Source organism: Cynocephalus volans, chromosome 6, assembly GCF_027409185.1.
Source record: "Cynocephalus volans isolate mCynVol1 chromosome 6, mCynVol1.pri, whole genome shotgun sequence".
Lineage (NCBI taxonomy): Eukaryota > Metazoa > Chordata > Mammalia > Dermoptera > Cynocephalidae > Cynocephalus > Cynocephalus volans.
The window spans coordinates 82,151,794-82,175,410 of record NC_084465.1 but is presented as its reverse complement, the minus strand read 5'-3'; the positions used below and the strand labels follow the sequence as shown (position 1 = coordinate 82,175,410).

Here is a 23,617-nt window from a genome sequence, read left to right as displayed (position 1 = left end):
AATAATCGTCTTTATTATAGAATCCAACCAGACCTTCTGGTATGATGATTAATTGGGAGGTGTTCTATTTTTTTGTGGTCAATGTATCATGTGCAATCATTTCAGCCCCTAAAAATAAATGTTCTCTTTGCAAAAAACAGGCACAAACAAAAATGTTTTGAAAAGTAATCACTTGTTTAAAAAATGGAAATTGGGCTTCTGTGTTGTAAGGTATGTACGTGCATAACGGTGAAATTCAACACTGGTAAATGATCTGACTACCTCAAAGTGAAGTTTCTGCCTTCCTACCATGGCCTTTAACCCTGCCCTTTCCTCCAATCTGAGAAGAGCTGATGTTGATGGAACATATAATGGCCCCTTTCCTGTGTAGTAAAGTCAGCAATAAAGCTTAGTAATTAAGGGTACCAGGGAGGCCCAGCCCAGCAGGCTAGTGGTGTGGCGAACACTTTTAGAACTTCAAACAATATCAAAGTCACTGAGAAAGGGGCCTAGCTCAGTTCTGGTTTGAATTAAGCCTCACTTCCACACGCACTTTTCAAATCCAAGCTCAAACAAGAAAGCCAAGGCCTTCTGGATTTCATTAGAGCCAATTATCTTATCTGTTTCATCTCAGGCCTGACCCTAAGGCTGGCAAACAGCTATTCAGTGCATTTGTGTGGTTGTTTGAGAAAGCCTCCAGTCAGCCAATGGCCCGAGGACCTGCTAATTAAAACACCGTTGCCCCCCTGCCTCTAGTGATTAAATATTTTCAAGCTTTTGTAAATAATTTTTCCATTCTTTGCCCCAAGCCTCAAAGGTCCAATACATGCAGTAATTTATTTGGTTTGTCAGAGAATACTGTTGGAAATAGGGTCATAATGGAACCTTTGGAAACTTTTATACGTCTTCGTACTTCTGAAAGTGACAGTTTATAAACCAGCCAAATGTGTATACTGTTTCTGATGTAATTATGTCCTAATGGCCTTTCTCCTTTTGAAGTGATATAGTATATAACAGGCTTTACATTTTGTCAATAATCATATTTCCTCAAATGTCTACATGATATCTACAGTCGGAATTTAACGAGATCGTTTAAATCCTAGAAATTATATCGAGGTATATTGCCTTAGAGCGTTTTGCCTGAGGGCGGGTTACAATTGTGGACTAGCTCGGAAGATGAAACTCTTGCTTATTCTTTGTGACAGGGACCTGCTAGAGAACACTGTGATTTCTCTTTCCAGATCCAACTTCTAAGAGATCAGTGACTGATATGGTGATGCCACTTCAAAAAGGAAAATATCCAGGGGATACGAAGGATATTTAGAATTAAAATCATTGAATTAAAAACTTTTCCCAGGCCTAGTTTATATTCAGAACAATGTGAGCTCAGATAGTTATCCTGCAATTGGATTGTGGGGAGAGGGAGGACATTAAGAACTTCCTTTGTAGCACTGACATACACAAAAGCATGCATAGCCTTGCTAAACACCCCAGGAAGCCCACTCAGGCCTTTCTAACACACTGACTTCCCATCTTCCAGGCTCCTCTGGCTTGATATGGCCACGTGTACCAAAGTGCACATGACTCCAAACAAACCCTTCCTGGACCAAAGCACAGACAGAGCAGATGAACACGCAGACACCTCTCTTCCTGCCCTGGGCACAGCCATATAGGCTCACACTCTTCTAGCCAATCCAGTCATGTTTTATTGGAGGAAAATAAAAATTCAGGGTTTTATTTGCTGTTGTTGTTGTTGCTCTTTTTGAAGTATTACAAGAAAAACTGTCGGCAGGCTCATTAGCTGCTTCCAGTGTTCACTAACACACCTATGAAAAAGAACTATCAGATCGAACAGCTCTGCCTCTGTTGTTCTTAAAATGACACTTTGCTCTTATCCTAAATAATAGCCTTTTTATAAAAACATCCACCAAAGGCAAACAATTAAACAATACATAAAGCACCAGGGGGCCACCTCGTGGTTCAGTTATAGTCTGGAGCCATTCCAAGGGAGAGCATGTGGGTGTTTTACAAGAAACAATACACTTCTCCAAAGTTATTATGAAACAACAATATTTTAAATTGGGCCACATAAGCCCTTCAAACTTGGTATAAGACTTTCTGCTTAGCCCTGACAATGGGATGATTTCTTTACATTCTAATTTCTTCTAAAGCATGTTTAGAAAACTCTGCTATTTTAGAAGACAGACAAAATAGTAAAATTTGTTAATTTTTTAAAAAATTGACACTAGTATATTAACAAGCCAGTGATCCTTCTTTTATATCACTTAAATATTTTTTCTTTTGGATTCTCCATGTAAATATTTGATTTTCATTAATTCGCATTCTCAAAAAAACTAAACTAAATGGAATATATTAGCAAACTTTTGTCAGACTTCAGTTCTCTAAATAATGTAGAATTTAATCACTTAATTTAAATAGTCAGTAAAATATGACACACACCAGCTTTTATTATTTCTGTCCCTGCCTTTTTCACCTGCTGTGACACTAATGTAATTATATTTATCAGAGTAAGGCATCACTAAATAGTTTCTGCAAAGATATTTTCATTTTAAAAATCCTGGAACATAAAAGGGAATTAACAGTGTCAAAAACTTGTACAAAGGAAAGGATGTGGGTACATAAAGCAAAATCAGAGGTCCAATCAGGCAACTCTATCATCTAAGAGACTTTTTCGGAAACTGAAAATACAGAAGAACAAGAGACCAAGCTCTCTTTAAGTTATAAAACTTTTAAAATATAAATCTGTGCCTGTTCTATTCTTGCTCTTGGTTTTAAATAAATTCCTCTCCATTTCTTTGCATTTGGCTACTGTACCAGTAAAAATGCTCATTTGTTTCTGAAATTCAGTCTATTTCAGTAACTCCAACACTGCTTTAATTTCAAAAAGTTGTGAACCATTATTTTGTTTTAAAATGCAATAATATGTTTCTTTAATAGGGAAGATAACATGTAAATGTTATTGTCTTGAGGGCCATTTCCACTGGTGTTTGGGATGCAAAATATCCTCAAATTGAGATGTAGATAGATTTCAAATTCTGCTGAGCTTAAAAGTTAATTCAATCATCTATCTCTCCTCTTCCACCACCGACTTTAAATGTTGCAAAATATGAATTAAAATGGAAAGAATGTTATTTTGCTAAGTCTTTCCCATTAGAAGTTATGCAGTTCATAAGCTCACTGCCCTCATATGGCTTTACAGCAGCAGTGCTGCTCTTTAGAATAGAAGATGTTTACAACTAATACCCAGTACTGTGGTGGCCACAAGAAAGATAGGCGGATTCATAACAGATACAAAGACAAGCCACCACCCTTCTAGAAGAGCCCGAGAAGTTTAAATGTCTGCATAAATGAGAATAAATGTTGATTTACAAGTTTCATCTATATGACATGAAATCATTGGGATAAAATATGGAAAACTGAGTCTATCATCCAGATGTTGATGTCATGCAAAGACCTCTGAAGGTCCTGCCTACCAGAAAACAGTGTGAACTTCAACCTTGCACCTCAAAAGTAATATCTGAACAAAGATTCTGCTGAACAGAATTTTCATGAGGATGAGTCCTCCACCTGGGAACATCAATAAGTAAATTCCTGCTAGTAAAGTTTTATATTTATCTAATTCTCAAAAAATGGATTACAAATTTATATTTATGGTAAAAGAAAACAAACATTTGATCTTTTTTCACATTATTTGTTATCTCAATAAATCTAGTTATAGTAAATTTCAGATGTAAAATCATGGAAACAGAGGAGAATTATTTAATTTCAAAAAAAACAACCACTCTAAGACCCGAAGACATTAAAAGTTGGTTAATAACTAGCTGTTCAAAGAGTACATAATGAGGCAAAGAATAAGTGACTTTTATTTGGGCCAGAGCTTTATATTACCAGTAAATAAAACAGAATCTTAAACTATTCACTGGAACTCTGAAAAAAGTGTGACTCCATATTTCTTCATTATATTTATCTCTTGTTGTGGTATATCATATCGTAACTAACTACACAATTCCACTATTACTAGATGAGGTGATTTAAGTTGATGAATTGATCTGAGCTGCTTGACATTCCAAAGGATCTGCTGTTTCTGGCCTAGAATGCTTCAAAATAATATTTCATGGAAAGATTTCCTTTCCTGATATCTCAGAGTATTACACATATGTTGGGAGGATTTTGTGCAAGGAAAGGGTTTTATAATTTAGTATTTCTTCTTGAAAATAAAAACAAATCATTTACAGGCATGAAAATTGCCTTCTTTCTTAGAGAGAACTGCTAGGGAAAAAGAGTTAAACATAGCCACTCTTTTAATTAAACCTTACTATTTGGAAAACTGTTTAATTGCTACACAAATTTCTGGAAACTTTTTGGCTTTAAAACTATTCTAAGGCAGAGAAAAAAATATTGTCTTAAAATTTTTATAGTTGATCTGACCTTTTAAAATAATAATTAAAAATAAGTTGTAACATTTGAACTATTTTAAGTAGTTCTTCACTGCAGTTACCAATCAGCTTTTAAAACTTCATGAACTTCATGATACTTCCTAGACTTTTTACCTGAGCTCCATACTGTCTAATAATATCATATCTCTTTGATGCTCAGCTCAAAAATCAACTTTGCAAGTTTCCTGAAGAAGACAGGTGTGCATAAGATCAATTTACTCTCAGGGTCAAAGAGCAGAAATTCTAAGGGTATCTAGAGACACACACCTATAGAAATTGTAATTTTTTGATGAAAATTGGTACAATATGCTGCACAGATGAGAGGAAAAAAGTTCTTAAACTATGTTTATTCCTGAAGCTATAGAGCAGAAAGAGCTGACAGCCTTCTAAAATTTATTCCTATAAATCTTTTCCTTGTGACCTGTTTTGATAAAACTTCTTGAAAAATCTCAATATGATAAATATAGAGAATATAATCTGCACAATGACTAAAATTGTAGAACACACCAGCAATAAATCCATATGTATGGCTCTTTATTGAAATAAAATATTAATAGATGAAAATCATTACTGCTTTGTTCCCAAGATTGATTGACAAGTTCAGATTTGAAGCCCACATATTCTTTACTAGCCAAGTCTTTCAGAAAGAGAAAATATGGGCTTGATTTGTGAGCTATGATAAATGGTCTGGGAAAGATGGTAGTAGGGCCAATTTGATATGTACAGTATTTCATATTGGCAAATTGTTTCAAGAAATTCCATCCTCTTTCCCAAAATGTCTTCAACATCCTTGGGAAAATACATTCTATCAGGAGCATAATATATTTGCTTGTCACTAACAATTGAGAATCCATTGCAAGACTGGGAAGCATCAACCACAGCTCTAATAGACAAAATAAGACCCCAAATCATTTGACAAAAATCGGTATTGAATATAATTTTTAGTTAGCAAATCATTATTTATTTCAAAATTGGATCTAAAAGTTCATTTATCATTCTATGTTCTATTAAAATCTAAGTAGCATTTCTCATGTTCAATTACACACCTCTTCCAAAATATCTAAGTGCATACATAAGAAGAAAAGATTTCCTTAACAAAGATAGAAAAAATATTTTCCCATTGTAAATAGACTGGTTATCAAAAAGAAAAAAAAATTCTAGGAGATTAATCTGATAGACCCTCTTACTATGTCAGATGAGGGAAGGCACAAGGAGAAGTGGCTTGGAGATATCATATGATACAAAGGCAATGAAAATCTGGGAGGTATTTTTTCAATTTTAAAATAGTTTTATCAGTTTAGGTGTCCAAGCCAAGTGTTGGACAGACCAAAAATTATCTGCAAAGAATTTTTCACTATATTACTGCTTTGTCAGCCCTACTATCAACAGACAAACTGCAGTATGGTTTGGGGCCAAAGGAGTACTATCTTCACAATCACACTTGCTGCCACCAAATCTCTGATCACCATTTACCAGCTGTGTGACTTCAGGAAACCTACCAAAACTCAGAAGGCTTTTTATCCTTATCTGGAAAATGTGAGCACTTAACTCAAGAACTTGTAAAGATTTTTTAAAAAATAAACAACTAGCACAAATTAAATCCTCAATGAATATTCATATATTATAATTATATTTCCATTTTTACAATGGTATTATTTTGTATTCAGTTAGCATAAAATTACATAAAACATAATAAAAAATAAGAACAATAACCATAAAACAATATTTACTTAGTTATTACCAAAAAAGAGAGCCCAAATATTTTTATAGTCCCATTTCATTTCTTAGATAGAATTTAGCAACCTCTTTTTCAGTCTATGCATATGACATGGATATTTCAAAGTTAGTTCTGTAAAATTAATTAGAATAAAATGTTTGATAAAGTGACAATGACAGAAAATAAAATATTGTACTCATTATGTGCCCCAAATTATCTACCATCATTTCACAGTAAACCCAACCACTCTAATCATTCTTGACTAGTCTGAGAGACACTTGCTCAATGAATAGGAAAATAAAAGCTTCTATTATATTCTACTCTCTAGTTGAATGCACATTTTAAAACTTTTGCTACAAGCAGGGGAGGAATCATGGAAAGCCATGACTACTATTTTAAAGACCCTGCATCAGGAACAGACTTGACAGTTTGACGAACTAAGAATAGACATGATATCTGGTCAAGTTTCCAGTTATTGTGTTGTGTTAATGGATGTTAAGCGTGCGTATATTATTAAAGCAAACAAATATGAACCAAAGATAGGAGAAAGAGACACAGGCTGTTTGGGCTGTTTGTATGTACTCAAGTGGTTCAACTTCTTTGACTATGTCCCCAAAATACTAAGCTTCTAATCATTCCAGTTGGTTATATGGCCAAAATATTTTAGCAGAGCCTACATTTACAATCACATAATATTTTGATTAAATAGAGATACTTCATAATTCAACTAAAGAAAAAGTAGGTAGTTTACAACAGCAATATAAAAGTTGGCTAAATATTTATTTCCTACAGTAGACAATTTTTGCAAATCCCCTCTTGTACTTGGCACACCAATAACACCAGTAAATAGAATCATTCTGGGTCAGAGTTTTCCCCTGAGATGAACTTCCCTGAAGAGCTGATATTTACAGACCCTTTGTCTTTTGGAAACCCTCATCAATAACAAATATTAATTAAGGTAGCTGCAGACTATAACATACTGGTGTGGATAGATAATTTTTAAAATCAGAACTTGTTTGCATCTAAGGCACCCAGATCAACAGCTCTACCCCACTTTCTTAGCTAGCCCTCAGTATATGCCAAAAGGTTAATTATGTTATTTCATCAAAACCTTCTCAATTCAATGGGCTTGTACTTCTTTTATGAAATTAAAAGGTTTAACAGAAATTTTCATTCATTCAGTCTTTCATTCTCTTATTTATTCAATAAAATAAGCATACTTTCAAGGACTACTAATAACTTCCTCCTACATAGAAAATTGCTACTTATTTTTTTGGAAAGCTGGAGATGTTTTCCTCATTAAATTTAACTGGAAGCATGAGGTGCATATTTTATCTTGCCCACTATAAGCAAACCATTTAAATGACCTTTTACAAATAATCACTTTAACATTTGCAGGACTCTTAAAGAATTAGTCTTTAGAAAAAATATCGTGCTCACTTCTCACTGAGGAACTAGGGAGAAAATTGCACCACTGGAACAATCTTTTGAAATGACTGGAACAGAGAATGTTTAGCATTCAGCTATACATTTGTTGAATAAGGAGAAGGTGTCTGACATTCTTATAATCAAATGAATGGATGTTCAGAGTTCTTTGTAAAGCATACTTCTTGAGAGGCAAAGACTTTTGCTACTTTCACTTAATTCCAGAGCTTTCCAATAATCCTACTGTAGTCAGCATCATTCTCTGTCTCTTTGACTTACTGATCCATTTATTGACTCATTTAAGTGATATTAATGAATGGCTTGTTTGCCATGCTGAGCAGCACTAGGCATTTGTGAGTTAGGTCAAAAGGCAGTGGGGGACATGAAGGTGTTACATTTTTGTAAAAGTCGGTTGTGCTTTATCACTCTTGAGCATTTTAAATCATAAACAATAGAAGAGAGTAACAATGTGGCATGACAGGGCATAGATTTTAGAGCCATAAACAGGGTTCACATCATGGACCTTCCAATTAGTAGATCTGTGACTTATACAAAGCACTTAAGAGCAGCTATAATGCCTATAAAGTTTCTAGTCTAGGGTCTGGCATGTAACACCTCAATAAAAATAGTAATAATTATTTTATAAAATGGTAACCTTGGAAACATATCTTAGTTAAACATAAAATATATTTAATATTAGCGAATATTTTTAAAACTCTCACAAAAAAGCTTAAGTATATCCTTCAGCTATTTTAGGGATGAACAATAACTGCTTGGAAAAGATAAGTAGTCATCTGAAATAATTTAAGATATTCTATTATATTTTTAAAATTATCTTTAAAGCTTATAGAAAACATGAAAATGCTTGATTTGTCTACATTTTCTTTTTGCCATTGAAAAAGCACACAATAAAACCATAGAGCAGTATGTATGACAAATTTTGGCTGGCAAATAAGCAACCATCTTATATTCCTGTATAAATGTAGCTTCACAGAGAGAGGCTTTCCCTCCAAAGATATTTATCACAGTCCAGAAACAATTTAAACTAAGAGAAAAGAAAAGGCACCATTTACTTCCCCCCCCACCACCATTTTCAATTCTTGCACACACACACACAGATGTCAAAAAGATCTTTTGTTGTAATGCTGGGAAACAAGTATTGTTTAAGAAGGATAAGCTTATAAAATAATACCACCTCAAAAATTATTTGGAAGTCTATATGATTAAAGCCAAAATTTACAAAGGAAGACAGATAGATAGATAGATAACCTATTCTTTGGATACAAAATACTTTATGAAGTAGGATTCAGTTTTTCCAACCAATCCCACCCTCACACCCTTGAGCCAACAGAGAAAGATCATTTCATGACTCCATGTTTTTCACACTCTGCCCAGTATGAATTCCCCCCTACTCCTATTACTTTTTCCCCTTTAAAATTCCCACTCATCCTTAAAAGCAGAAGCTGAACAATATTTGATGAAGCCTTTTTTGAAATCTTTCAGGAAGAATTAATCAACTTATCTGCTCCATCTAAGCATTTCTGTTCTCTAGAACAATAAGTATCCATTTTATTATGATCGCTGAGAGCAAGGAAAGCTCTAAATTCCAAGTGCTCATTGAAGTGCCTGGCATATAATGTGTTCAATGAATGTTTTTTGAATGAATGATTTACTTTCTTGACTCATCCATACCAAATTCACACATACTTCTAGGCGTAAAAGTTGAGTAACAGACATCATATAGTTCAAAATTAACAGGATTATTATCGTTCAAATTTGGTTCTTAAATAACTATGAACATTAAAAGCCACAATTTGAAATTTCAGCAGTCTAGCTAAATATTGCCACTTCTCTAAATAATGATGACTGCACTGAGAAGTTTAGAAAAGTTTCTTAATATAAAGTATCCATATTCCTGAGAGAAGGTGCCATTCTTGAGGATAGTCAGCCACTTTCAGGAGCTCTTCATCCACTTATGATTTCAATCACAAAACAATAATATGCACTTAATATCTATTTTCACATTATTCAATAAAATGGTTGTGTTTAAAGGGGTTCTTTTTTAAAAAAAAAAAAAATCTCATCTACCATTCACCTTGTAAGGGGAGAGCAAACAGGCACAAAATACAAATTGTCCTTCACTGCTCTGCATATATGATTCATTTGTGTGTAAAGCTATAGTACCAGAAATAATACTTACAATAATTTTAAAAACCTAAGAATTCTGCATTACAGATCAATTGATATGATAATATGCTATAGTAAGGTTGAGAACTTAATGTATATCACACAAGTTCCCAGGTAAATGTGGGAAGCAAATAAATAAATTCATATGTGATATAATATTGAAGTATATTATCCCATTAGAGTTCCTATAAGATATTAATAATGTCTGTGAAGTTGCAAACATAGGCAAAGAGAAGTCATAATATTGAAACCCCTATAGATTCTTAGTAAGTGTTTTTAAAGTTTTACTGATAATTAAGTAAAATATCTTCATAGACAACCCAAGTTTACAGTAAATAAATTTATTTTAGCTACTTTTCCTATAACTACTGTAGATATCTCCATGTATTTTTTCCCCCAAAGTACACATCTGGAATGTGGGTAGAATTTTTCTTTGTATCTCAAATACCAAGCTAAATATATTTATTTTAAATGTATTTCTTTAACTAGCTGTTTTCCTATTATTTTTCCTGAACCTGTTTTCTAATGAGAAATGGCCTTCGAATGAGAAAATGAAGGCTGAATGACACATGAAACAGTAGAATCCCACCAAAATTTTATTTATTGAAAAATTTCTCCACTATTTTCCTAAGTTTCAAATATGTTATCAATAGGATTTTCTTCTTGGGGATTTGTAAATGGTAAATTTCAAAAGTGTAATTACCTCTAAAATTTCTTGTCATGCAGTAGTTTGGTTTTGCTTGCAACTAAATAAAACATCTAAGAAATTACGCATTACCAATGGCTAAAATCTCTTCCTAAAATCCTGCAAGTGAGGTACATATTGACACAATCTGATATTTCTTTTGAAAACAGAGACCTTTTCAAAGATCTTTTTTTTTTTAATTCCAAAGAAGAAATACCCTTTTTAAAACTTTATCTCAAAAAAAGAAAGCCTTTTATTTGTTGTTTCTTGTTTAAATTAATTTTTAAAGTTCTTTGCTTAGGGCAAAAAGAGCAGAATGCATTGTGGAGACATTTCATTTACTCCTACATTTTGTAGAGAAACTGAAAACAATCAAGTAATTAGTTGATGTCTTAATGTGAGAGGGAAAACATACAAAAGTCATTTACTCTACCATCAAATGAGATAGCACAGGCCAATGTTGTTAAAGTGAGCTTGCTTCTCAGAAGTAAGGATGCTAAATGGTGCTATGTACAAAAAGACATTCTGTGGTCCAACGTGGTTTGTGAAATGTGTGTTCAACAAAATAGGTAGTGAAGGACTTCTCAGAGCATTTAACACGCTAATGTCTATTGTAAATCACGTCATATGTTATAATAGGCAGACTTTACCAGACAGAACTATTTAATAACAAAATCTTTCTTTCCCTTTTTTTTTTTTGAAGGAGGGAGAGCATGTCTGGGTCCTTGGCCAATACATCTGTATAACTACAACTAGGTCTTGATATACCTTTTTTTCTTACATGTGTTCCTACATGGCTTTGTAGCAATAATTTACCTTAGTTAGAAAGTTACATTTCTCTTGGACATTTGGTGGTGTTTCGATGGACATTTGTTTTCTAATTTGCCATTTTGGAGAGAAAGAAGTACCAACCTGAATGCTTCCAGGTACTCAACATCGCCCATGGGGGGATCAAGGCCACCTGTCCAGGCAATATTTATATTGTATCCTTCTCCCAGGCCTGTTCCGACCTGGGAAGAGAAAAACACACCACCGTGGGTAGAGAAGGGGGAAAAGAGAAGAAAGCAAGAAGAGAGGAAAACAAACCCGTGGGAGCTCTTGAAATAAACATCAAACAACACATCAAATCAGTCCAACCTTGCTTAACAACCAGTGCTCTGGGTTATGCACTTGTTCTGCACTGGTTCTTGGACCCTTGGGACAATTCAGTAATCTCATGTAATTTAAAACACCAGCAAAGGACAAGAAAATTAGGGGTAATCATGCAGTGCAATTACCAGAAAGATACAAATAAAAGTGGGGCTCTAAAGAAATAAACCGAACCTCATTTGGGGCTCCACTGCCAGGGAAAAAGTTCCCTTCATCATAGCGATGGAGTGAAATGTACAGGATGCTGGGGTCAGCATAAAAGGCCTGCTGTGTACCGTTTCCATGGTGCACATCCTACAGGGAAAAGAAAACAGACGACAAATACAGTCATGTCTAACTCCGTGTGGAGACAACCTTGCTGATTTCTAGTTGCTGGTTTTTCTACCCCACCCTCCTCGTTTTCTGTCTTCTCTTTTTCTTTCTCCCATTCAGCCTGCTTCCACACCACCCCCTTTACTTCCTGAACTTTCAGGCAAATTACCCTTTAATGCACTCATTTTTTAAACTGGCTTCTAAAAATCAGGAAACCACAGCGAGCATGCCCTGGAGACTCCAGATGAGCAGTCATTGAGAAAGCCCAGTCCTTTGGTACAATTAGATATTTATACACCGGCCCTTTGTACTCTTTGCTTCAGTGATGGAATCTCGCATCCTGTTTTATGGAGGAATTTTATGACTTATTAACTGCCAACAGTTCATAACCCCTCAGGCTTAATTAACTAGCCTCATTGGCCTCTGAAAAAAAGACTAATGTTTAAACTACAAACTAGTATTTTGCAGAAGGATCTATGGCTTACAGGGCATTTTCGCAATTCTTGACAGAACACTAAACATACATGTATGTATTGATTTGCCAAGTCCCAGCATTAAGGTCAAAGGCTCTGCAACCAGCTGAGTAAATTGGCTTTCTTAAAGCATTCAGTTCAGTTAGCAATCCCTCAGCAGTTAGAATCACTTCAAAAGAGATGCCAGATGCAAAAGGGACTTCATACTTTATTTTGGTAAAATCGTAACGGCAAGAGTTGAAGACACAGGAGCATGAGCTTATTAACTTTTAAATCATTTGGGCCAAAGCAGAAAGATGGCATGAGGCTTTATGAAATTTTGTCCAATCTGCCTAATTTTGATATTATATCATGGTTATCTTCCCAACCTCCTTCCTGCTCTTTTTTTCTTATTCCCACATCACTCCCTCTCCCACTCAAAAAAAGAAAAGAAAAAAAAAGGCTATGTCATTAAATGAATAAAAAATTCTTAGAATATTTGTACATGATAATATTCAAAACTTGACAGTTCTTTTTTCTTATTATTTTATGGTGTGGACATATACCAGAGTGGATATAAGAAGTGGGAAAAATAAAACTAATAACATTTTCTAAAAATGTCTTCACAAAAAACCTCAGATGTTATGACCTAAATTAATATGCTTCCTAATATCATCTGAACAAAAATAAAATGAGCCACTCTAAAAAGTTAATAATCTATATATTTGTATCCAACACAATATTATTGCTATATCTTTAACTTATATACATTTCCTGGTTCTGTTATAAAAAAAAAAAAAGTTTGGTAACTTGTAACTATATACTTATACTTTATTTTATGCTGGTAAGAACCACACTATTTTCAACAGCAATTCCTAGAATTTTTAAGTGAGGCACTCTATTAAATACCTTGCATGAGTAATTTAATAAGTATATGGAGAATCTGGTATTATCTCTAATTTAAAAGATAAGTTAACTGAGATTCAGAGAGTTTCAGTAATTTACTAAGACTGCATAGAGAGTAAGCTGCAAGACTAGAACTTGAATCTACTTCTTACTCCAAAGGCCTAACTTTTAACCATTATACTGTCATCTTAAACTTACATTCATTATCTCTTTGATCCTCTTAGCAAACCTGTGAGGTGACATTGTCAGTCATTATTGCTCCTTATTGAGGTTTATGTAAGTTTTCTCCACTCCAACCTCCAGCCCAGAACTCCTGAACTAGACACTACCCAAGCCTCCTTTTGTTGAGTTCTGAAAACCTGCACTGAGCTCACCATACCCACGGTATAGACACCTCTTCCCCTTCTATAGAGTACACTTATCCAAAATTAATTAAGGAATCATACTGTAGGGGTAGATATGCATCATACCAGAAACTTGTTCCAACTAAAGACATACACATCAGGAAAAAAAAAATAACTTACTGAAAATATATTAATTCCTGAATTGAATATTATATTTATGAATATTTAGAAATATCCAGAGGAAAGGAAAGACGAGATATCAAAACTGTTTTCTTTTATGTGATCAAAAATGAAACGATTTAAGCCACAATGTCTTTTGTGTTTTCTACTGGATATCTAGAGGATGGACAAACAAAATACTCTGAAAAACAGCAGTCAAGGGTTGCTTGCATTTCCCTTATACAACAGCAATTTTATTCAGGGTTGTAAGACAGATTTGGCTCTAGGCATAAATGCATTCACAATTTGAAAAGCAGAAAAATATTGCCTCGATGACTTTTCTTTCTCTAGGGACACTGTAAAGGTTTATTTAAGAAGGTCAAATAAAAGATGATAATTTGTCTCAGATATAAAATCATTTGTTCTTGAAAAATGTGTTTGGTGCTTATTAGTGCATAAAATTCTGGATAAGAAATATAGTCTTTTCCTACAGTCTAATCAGCTTTTCAACAAGCATTATTCACTAAAATATACAAATTCATTCTAACACTTGGGCAATTCTTGATTCTATATTCATATTCACTAAATATTTCGAGGTAAAAGTTAAATCCAAGTATGTCTTTTGTTTGGGGCAACAATTTACAGTATAGCCTTGAGAATATCTTTTTTGTTGTTTTTTCTTTGTTTATTTTTTGCAAAATATTCATACAGAGTACTGACTGCTCAGGTATGACCTGAGGCTGATTCCTCTGTAGCAACAAATATATGTACTAGACTAAAATAAGAAAATTATCAGTGATTATGAGAAATTATTATAGAAATGAACTAAAGCATTAAGAACCTCAAAATAGTCCCTGTATCTAACATATTCTGGGAAATACTGAAAAGTCATTTCAATATTTTACTGGTTAAAAAATATACTGTGAAAACTGATTCTGTACAAGGATTTAGAACCAATATATTTTCATTATTATGTAAAACAGCTTTGAATAAATCATATATTCTAGCAGCTGATGTTATCATTCATAATTATTTAGTATAGAGACTTGTGACAGAGATCCAAATGTACCTGATCAACAATGAAATTTCCCCAAATCTAAGAATATTTGAAAAAATTTTTCTTTCACAAAGAAAGTCTAAAAAGTGTTATTTTCTAACTAAAAGTCACATTACCTAACAGTCACCTGAGTCATGCAGGCAAATCCTACTTCTAGGACAGGTTAATGCCCTAAGCACAACAACCAGTCTCTTGCAAGCTGAGAAGCAAGTACACCAGCTTCCTGTCCATGTCAATCTGAATGTGTTTGGAATCTTCCCCAAGAAGAGGAAAGGAATGAATGGGCTCCACAGATCAACTAGAATCATTTCTGCCTAAAATACTCAACACCTCTGAATTTGGCTATGACCTAAAATATTAAATGAATTAGAACTGGGCTCTGTATTAACTAGGTACATAAAAATGCTGACACTAGCTGCTGCACAATGGAGTAGATTTGCCTTTTGTTGGCCCTAGATTTTGTGGAGGTAGTTCACACCCACCAGCTAACATTAATGACTTTAGATATGCAGGAATGAAATACTTTTGTTATTGAAGAACTTTCACCTCTTCTTTTTTGCTAACTTCCAGAAGAGACCTGTCAGCCAGGGAAAAAGGATGTCTCAGCACCACGTGGCACTTTAAAACTTCCTTTTCAGCAGCTGGAAGAAACAGGAATTTCCTCAAAGTAGCCCTGCAGCTGCAGAATTTGGAAGACTTGAAAGTAAGACTATGTGGGCTGGTGGTGATCTCAGAGGCAACCCTTTGGACAGAACTTCATATATTTAGAGAATTTGAAACAAAAACGTCTCATCTACAGTAGCCTATTGGGAAATCAGTATCCTTTAAGATTGGATAAAGAAGCAAATTCATAATCAAAGGCCAGTAAGCTTACAGGAAATGTCTTGGAGCTACCAAGTAACTTATTTTATAAATCGTATCAACTTATCTCCAGCAGTCTTCTATTCCTATATTAATGTACAAAAACAAAACTTTACATATAAATGCTCTGAAGTACAAAATATCCATGTATCACAAGCAGGACATTTTAGTTTGCAAGTCTATTATTGTACACTTTATTAGTTTTATTCTAAGTTTGAATATCGCAAATGTGCTTTCGAAGGGGATTCTTTTTTTTTTTTTTTTTGACCGGGAAGGGGATCGCAACCTTTGGCATGGTGTTGTACACACCATGCTCAGCCAGTGAGCACACCGGCCATCCCTATATAGGATCCGATCCCGTGGCCTCTGCGCTACCAGGGCTGCACTCTCCTGAGTGAGCCACGGGGCCAGCCCTCGAAGGGGATTCTTAACAGTTATTGATTATCTTCATAAAATGAACCATAAAATGGTAGTAGAGGAGATTCCTCAGAAAATAAATGCTGCAAGATTGTTAGGGATAGGACAAACAGCTGACCAATTGCCTTTCCACATAATTTTCAAAAATTTAGGAAGCTTGGAAAATTTTTTCTCTCAATCTTTGGTATGCATCTGCTATCCTTTCTTCAAGTTTTTGGCTTATCTTTCTAGCACAGTCCTTACAGAACTAGGAGCATACTAAGGAATTTTTAAATTTTAATATCTTATAAATCATGCAAAAAGGCAATTATTAATTTCTTAATAATAGGTACTGATGCCCTCATTTTAGCAAAATTTTAAAGCTTTGCAAAATTCTGAGACTTAAAATAGGTACCAAAGTCCTCACTTTTGCAAAATTTTAAGACTTTGCTGCTGTAGTATATCTAGGCCTTCAACACATCTCTTTAACGATGAACTATGACCTACAGTGAAATTTAAGCATGTTTGGAAACTATATGGGAAGTTGGGTTTCAATAGTCCTCGAACCAAAGTGCTGGCAGGAAGGCTACACCGTACAGTGTGGGGAAAAAACATGCATTTCAACCAAGCAGTAGAAGTGGTTATCAGTCTTCCATTCCTTTTATCTTCATTTTAACTTAACTAAGTATTTCTTCACATGGCTTTGTTTGTGCTCTCTCAACCCTTTGGTGTGTCTACTTAACCGAATGGAAGGGCTGGAGGGTGAGGCCACGACTTCCAATAAGATTTAATTATGAGTGCAGATATGAACAAGATTTAGACTATTAAGCCTTGCACTTCAAAAAAACCTTTAACATATTTTGCCTTTAAATCTTTTATCACCTGCAAAAATTAATTAAGTGCAGATGTAGCAGGTTCGGTTTGGATGCCAGGGTTCATTTCCTGTCTATGCTTTGTCAGACAACCTATTACACCTCCTCGTGAACTGGAGGCAAACCGAAAAAGGGGCTCATAAATCACCATGCAGCTTTCTTTCACCCTTTCCTGGGTTGGTCCTTTTTGTATGGGGCAGAACTCCAGCTCATTATTCATGAATATACTATAGACAACATGCCAAGTGTCATCTGCATTTAAACAAACCATTTGTTAAACAAATTATAACTCTATTGTGTAAGAATGCATCATGTTAAAATGCAAGACTAATCTCATGCCTAAGACTTTTAATCATTCAGGGTTCCCGCAGAGAGTCATCCCAAACTGGCATCTGAGATCTGAGATCTTCTCAGTAAGAATGACATGCTGACTTGTTTTAATAATACCACTGTTGCACAACAGGCAACATGATTGCTAACCAAGGGAAGTGGCCAATTGGTTACCAAAGCAACAACATTCTTTCCAGCACATCTGACTATTTAAAGTCTATATTCTGTAGGGAAAAGTAAATTCAGGTTCTGTTGGGTTATTTTAACTGTGGAAGTATCAATTCATTTAAGGATCATAAATGTTGCCCTGATCTGCTCCTTCTTCTCATTAAATTGCAGTTAACACCATGAAAGTGAAACGTGAATGTTTATGGTTTCAGAACTGCAATCCCGAATTTAATGAGTTTCCACATTCAAAGGAAACACACCCTTCAGTTGTTTGCAAGTGCTAAAAGCAAGACAACCTAATAGAGAAATACAAATCCACTCCCTTTTATCTAGAGTCACTGAAAATGCAGCTCTGGCCAGGAATACATACCAGATCTACAATCAATATCTTGCTTATATTTAGTTGGTCTCTCAAGTATTTGGCGGTAATTGCAACTGAATTAAAAAAGCAGAACCCCCTGCGGAATAGAGAAGAACAGAGAAATAAGAAAGCAAATCATCCAGGAAAACCATTATAAATAATGTTCAGAGCATTTTTTAAAATGCTATATGATCTCTGAAGCCATAAATCTGCTTCTGGGAGTACCTCGCAAGATTTTTCAGTCCATCTGTTAACAATTAGAGGCTTCAGAAACATGCATGGAGCAGGTGACCGCCAGGAGCCGTGGCGCTTGGAGATGGGCAACAGTCCCTGGTACTTACATGGCTGTGGATTCTTCAGCGTGATGGCCTGGGGGCCTCACAACAGCGAACCCATTCTGCAAGTACAAGAAAGATTTTCAGTGGTCAGATATGGGGGGATTGCTTGGATCTCTATGCACTATAGAGCAGCAGGAGCACACACACAAAAAGGACTAAAGTCACTTAGACACTTTCAAGCTTGTTTTTGTACAGAATGAACAAAAACAATATATATAATCACATTTTCTCAGATCTTGTCTCACAAAGAAGGCTCTCACAGAGCCAGGGGAAGAACAGAAATTTGGGAGTTGTACCTAGCTGGCAAACATGCACGTCAGTTGTTATACTAACATGATTCATTTTCAGGATCGACAATATATTTTATGATATCAACATAAAATAAGGAGGGAGAAGAAATTCACTCGGTGCAGGTTTGGGTCAAAGTTTGGAAAGACCAAGGAAGATCCAAAGTAAAAATTCTTTAGCTGGATCCCTTCAATGGTTATTTCCACTCCTATGTCAGCAAAATGATAAATTTACATTCACACACTCACATAGACACAAAAGAAACCCCAGAAAGGTGAAAAATAGAACAATGGAGAGCCCATATTTCTTCCAGTCTATAAATTTAGCTTGGATGACTGCCAAGATTTGCAACTTTATTGGATTCCCTAAGTCAATTTCTAGCCCACGTTCTGGAATTTTATAAAGAATTCCAGGGCTGAGTAGCAATCGGATCTATCCACGATCAAGGAATGCTTTAACCTCCAGATTAGTTGGAATGCATCACAGAAAGCTGAAGTAACTCTAGCATGGAGGCAAGGAACTATAAATCCTTGCAAATCCAGCATGTTCAGAAAAGTTGGGTTGTTTGTCATGAAAAATAATCAGTTATCAAAAATGGTTCACTCCACCTTTCACTTAACTATGATTCAAGTAACATGCTCAAAAGAGAATGTTTCCTTAATACACAAACCTAAAACTTTTGAAATAATTTTAATAAACAACAGTTAGAATGAAAATAACAAATATAATACAAGACAATATAATTAACATGTAATGAACTTTTGCAATTAGATTAACAATACTGAAAATCTTTTATAATCCAGTTAAAATAGTATATTTTATGGGTAAAGGGCATAAGACAATACGAAGCAGAAAACAACCAGTGACCAATATCTACAAGAAAAAAAATTCAACTTAATTAGTAATAAAATAAACACAGATGAAAACCCCAACAAGAAGCCATTTTCCACTCACAAAATTAGAATGTTTAAAAATACTTTATGCTGACAATGAAGTGGTACCTTATACACTCATATGCTGCTTGTAGAAGGATAATTTATTTTAGTCTTTCTGGAAAATAATCCACCTGTAAATACCCAGTGTCTTTAAAAAACTTTGATACCCTTTGAATTAGTAATTGACTTAAAGGATTTTTTCCCTAAGGGTGTTATTAATTATGTACACAAGCTTTTACATAAAAGATAATGTTTTATTTACAATAGGAAAAATGGGAACTATCTAAATTAGCTAATATGTGTAGAATGGTTAATAAATTACATTATATTTATAGTATGGAATATTAGACAGTCATTAAAGGATTGTTATAAATATTTAGTGAGACTAAAAAGACATTATAGTATTAATTTTTAAAGAGTTAGCATTAATAATATACACAGTATGATATATCTGAGGGAAGGTATGATATGGGTTATTTTATTTTTAATTTATAATTTCATTATATTTTCCAAATGGTTTTACAACAAACATGAATTTCTTCACAATAACAAAAATATTAAAAAACACAGAGAAATTTGAGAGGTACATGTTAATGGGTCTTACCTGAAGAGTTGTGTTTACATTGGTAGAAAAAGGATTTAAAGGGCATTCTGGGCAGGGGAAAAGCATGAACTCAGAGAAGAAAGCATTTTAGAAAGTATCATGTACAGCAAGTCTATCTTCTAAAGTTCATGTTAAAGAACAAATTGGAACTAAAATCTCATAGGTAATTAGCTGGATGATATGGGGCGAGGGAGAATAAGTAGAATTGAATTCCATCTTCCTCTTTTCTTATAGGCAAATTCTTTGAACAAAGGGTCTGATTTTCACTTTATTATCTTCTGCAGTAACCTCCACTGCTTCTGAAAGTGCTTGATCGTAGGTTGGAAATTATCTTCTTCTTGCCAACATCAAAAAAAATTTTCTCGTCATCATGATCCACCCAAACCTTCCACTGTGCCCTCTACATTTTCTGTCTTTTCTGAGGGCCCCTTTCATGTAGCTGAGAGCTGGCAAGGCTGCTTCCCCACAATCTGCTCAAACGGTGGCTCTTTCCTCTCTCACGCCTCAGCACATGGTGGAGCTGGCATTCTCCTGGTTTCTCACCACTGCTTTGAGAGCGTAAAGCCCACTGCACCCAGCCCCACAACACTTTCTTGTAAAAAAAAGGATCAGATTCAGAAAAAGAGAAGATAGGACACAATAAGATGCCTGAGACTCAGTCCTGAGGCAGTCGGGCTCCTTTTCTTCCTGCTACAATAGAGGAGGTGTTAATCCTCCTAAAATCTGTCTCACCAGTTCAGGTTGGATTTCATTCCCTCCTACTTTTCTACCACCATTTTGTCAAAATTTCTCACTTACATGTTAAATTCATATTTAAATTTCCCTCCAAATTATGTGCATTTCATTGAGATTTAAGGAGACCCAACTTTCTGCCATTTGGAATTTATAATTATATATTTTTTACATAAAACATCTCCATCGTCAATCCCATCAATCTTTCCAGCTGCCACACATCTTTTTTTCCTCTTTTAATAGCCAAAATTCTTGAAAAGGTGGTCTATCTGCTTTCTCCCTTTTCTCTCTTCTGCCTCAGTCATCAACCTCTAATTTCTCTTCCAACTCCATCAGTCCACTACAGAAGCTTTTCCAAAGGTCACCAGTATCCTCCATGTCACTGAATCCAAGGACATTTTTATTCTGTCAGCACACTGGCCTCTCATCACTGGACACTATTGGATACATCTTTCTTTTTACAGGACTCTCCCCTTGATTTCTCTAACTTCATACCCTCTTGGTTTTCTTATCTCACTTTCTACTTCCTAATCAGTCTCCCTTGAAGGCTCATACTAAGCCTGCTCATTAAATATTGAAGTTACTCAAGGCCAAGTCTTAGGCTTCTCCTCTCCTCTCTCCACACGTCCTAGGCAATGCTATCACTTGTATGTATTCAGCCAACACCGAACATCAGTACTTCACAGATTTCTCTTCCTCAGGTGAACTTTCCTCTTAGCACCAGACCAACATATCAGCCCACCTACTCAATATCTTCACTTGGCTATATCAAGGACACTGGAAATTCAATACATCAAAGGTCAAACACCAGGTCTTCTCCCAGTCTTTTCTTTCTTTTTTTTTTTTTTTTTTGTCTTTTTTGTGACCGGCCGCACCGCGCTCAGCCAATGAGCACACCGGCCAAACGGCCATCCCTATATAGGATCCGAACCCGCGGCGGGAGCACTGCTACGCTCCCAGCGCCACACTCTCCCGAGTGCGCCACGGAGCCAGCCCCTCCCCCTCCCAGTCTTTTCTAACTTGGTATTGATGCCGTGATTCATCCAGTGGCTCAAGTCAGGAACCAATAAGTTGTTTTTAATGACTTGCTCTCCTTTATCCTGCCTCCATCTCATTTTAATTCACAACCAATTACTGTTGATTTTGCTTTGAAATGTTATGTACTCAAACAAATGCACTTATGTCTGTATCCATTCCTTGAATATTTTGCCTTTTGAATTTCTTTTTCTTTCACTCCTCCAGTAATTATTGTTGGAGATTACAATATCCACACAAACAACCCATTCAATATTCTGATCTCTCAGTTCTCTGACTCCTTGACTTCAATAAATTTACCTTCTTTTAACAGTCATACTCCTATGCCCTGTCATTATCAATGTCATTATCAATCAACTGTAGTGGATTGAATTGTGTCCCCCCAAAACTCCCCAAAACTTGAATTGTGTTCCCCAAGTTTTACGTATTAGAAACTTAGCCCCCACTGTGACTGTTAAGAGGGTGGGAAATCCTATCATGGTAATTGAAAGGTAGAGGCTTGAAGACGTCATTGGGTTGTAGGACACTGCAGTAGTGAATGGATTAAAAATGGTGGTCAGGGTGTGGTTCTGAGGGCTTTAAAAGAAGAGAGAAGAAAGTCTCTCTCTCTCTCTCTGCTCTCTCTGCTTCCACCATCTTGCAATGTGAGATCCCTGGGTCGCTGTTGCCACCACCAGATGGACTTTGGACTTCCCAGCCTCAGAAACTGTAAGCAGTAAATTTTGTTATTCTTTATAAAATATCCAGTCCTATGTATTTTGTTATAAGCAACAAAAATGGACTAATACAACAACATTACCTCCATAATTTCAATGTCAAGCATCCTATCTCTATTATCCTATCTCTCAAATTAAAGCCTCATCTGCACTGGGACTTCCAATACATTGACCTCATTTAATTTTTGCTGTCCATCACTCTCCCCCACCACCACGCTCACCTTCCTATTTATCTGGATAAGACTTCAAGTCTCTCATTATACTCACTTTGTTGCATATGCTTTCAGTCACATTGTCCCTTTTCCCCTCCAACATGTTCCCCTGGTATATTAGTCAGCTCCAGCTGCCATAACAAAATACCATGGGTTTGGTGGCTTACACAACAGGAATTTATTTCTCAAGTCCTGCAGGCTGAGAGTTCCAGATGAAGGTCCAGCAGGGTTTGTTCCCTGGTGAGGGCTCTCTTCCTGGCTTGCAGACAACTACCCTCTCACTGCAGTCCTCACGGTCTTTCCTCTGAGCACTTAGAGAGAGAGAAAGTACTGGTGTCTCTTCCAATTTTTATAAGGGCATCAATCCTATCAGATTAGGGACCTTATGATCTTATGTAACCTTTTTCACCTCCTCACAAGCCCCATGCTATGGGTTAAGTGTGTCCCTCAAAAATTCATGTACTGAAATTTTAATTTCCATTGTAAAAGTGTTAAGAGAGTGGAAAATCTTATTATGGTTATTAAAAGGTAGGGCCTTTAAGAGGTGATTAGTTTGTCAGGACTGCACCCTCAGGAATGAATTGATTCATTCATGGAGTATTGGGCATGGTTCTGATGGTTGTATAAGGAGAGCAAGTGAGGAGGTTAGCTCTCTCTTGCTTAGGCATTCTCACCATGTGACACCCTGGTCACCACAAGACCCTGTAGGAAGTTCCCACTAAGAAAAAAGTCCTCACCAGATGTGTTTCTGGACCTTAGACTTCCCATCCTCTAAAGTATAATAAATAATTTTCATCTCTTCATTCATTACCTAGTTTCAGGTATTCTGTTATAAACAACAGAAGCTGCCTAATACACCCTGTCTCAAAATACAGTCACATTGGGGGTTAGGGCTTTGACATATGAATTTGGGGGAGGCAAAAGCATTCATTCTGTAACA

General features: G+C 35.5%; 1 protein-coding gene across 19 annotated transcripts in view; it reads right to left on the bottom strand.

Annotated features, from left to right (window-relative positions):
• HDAC9 (histone deacetylase 9) overlaps window positions 1-23,617 on the bottom strand; it is an 899,944-nt gene that overhangs the window by 148,005 nt on the left and 728,322 nt on the right. For all 19 annotated transcript variants that reach the window (XM_063101430.1, XM_063101421.1, XM_063101428.1 and 16 more), the window contains 4 exons: window positions 18,159-18,214; window positions 17,827-17,914; window positions 11,774-11,893; window positions 11,363-11,460 (listed from right to left, as the gene is read on the bottom strand). In XM_063101430.1, the coding sequence (XP_062957500.1) occupies window positions 11,363-11,460; window positions 11,774-11,893; window positions 17,827-17,914; window positions 18,159-18,214 (362 nt within the window). The remainder of the gene's footprint in view (window positions 1-11,362; window positions 11,461-11,773; window positions 11,894-17,826; window positions 17,915-18,158; window positions 18,215-23,617) is intronic.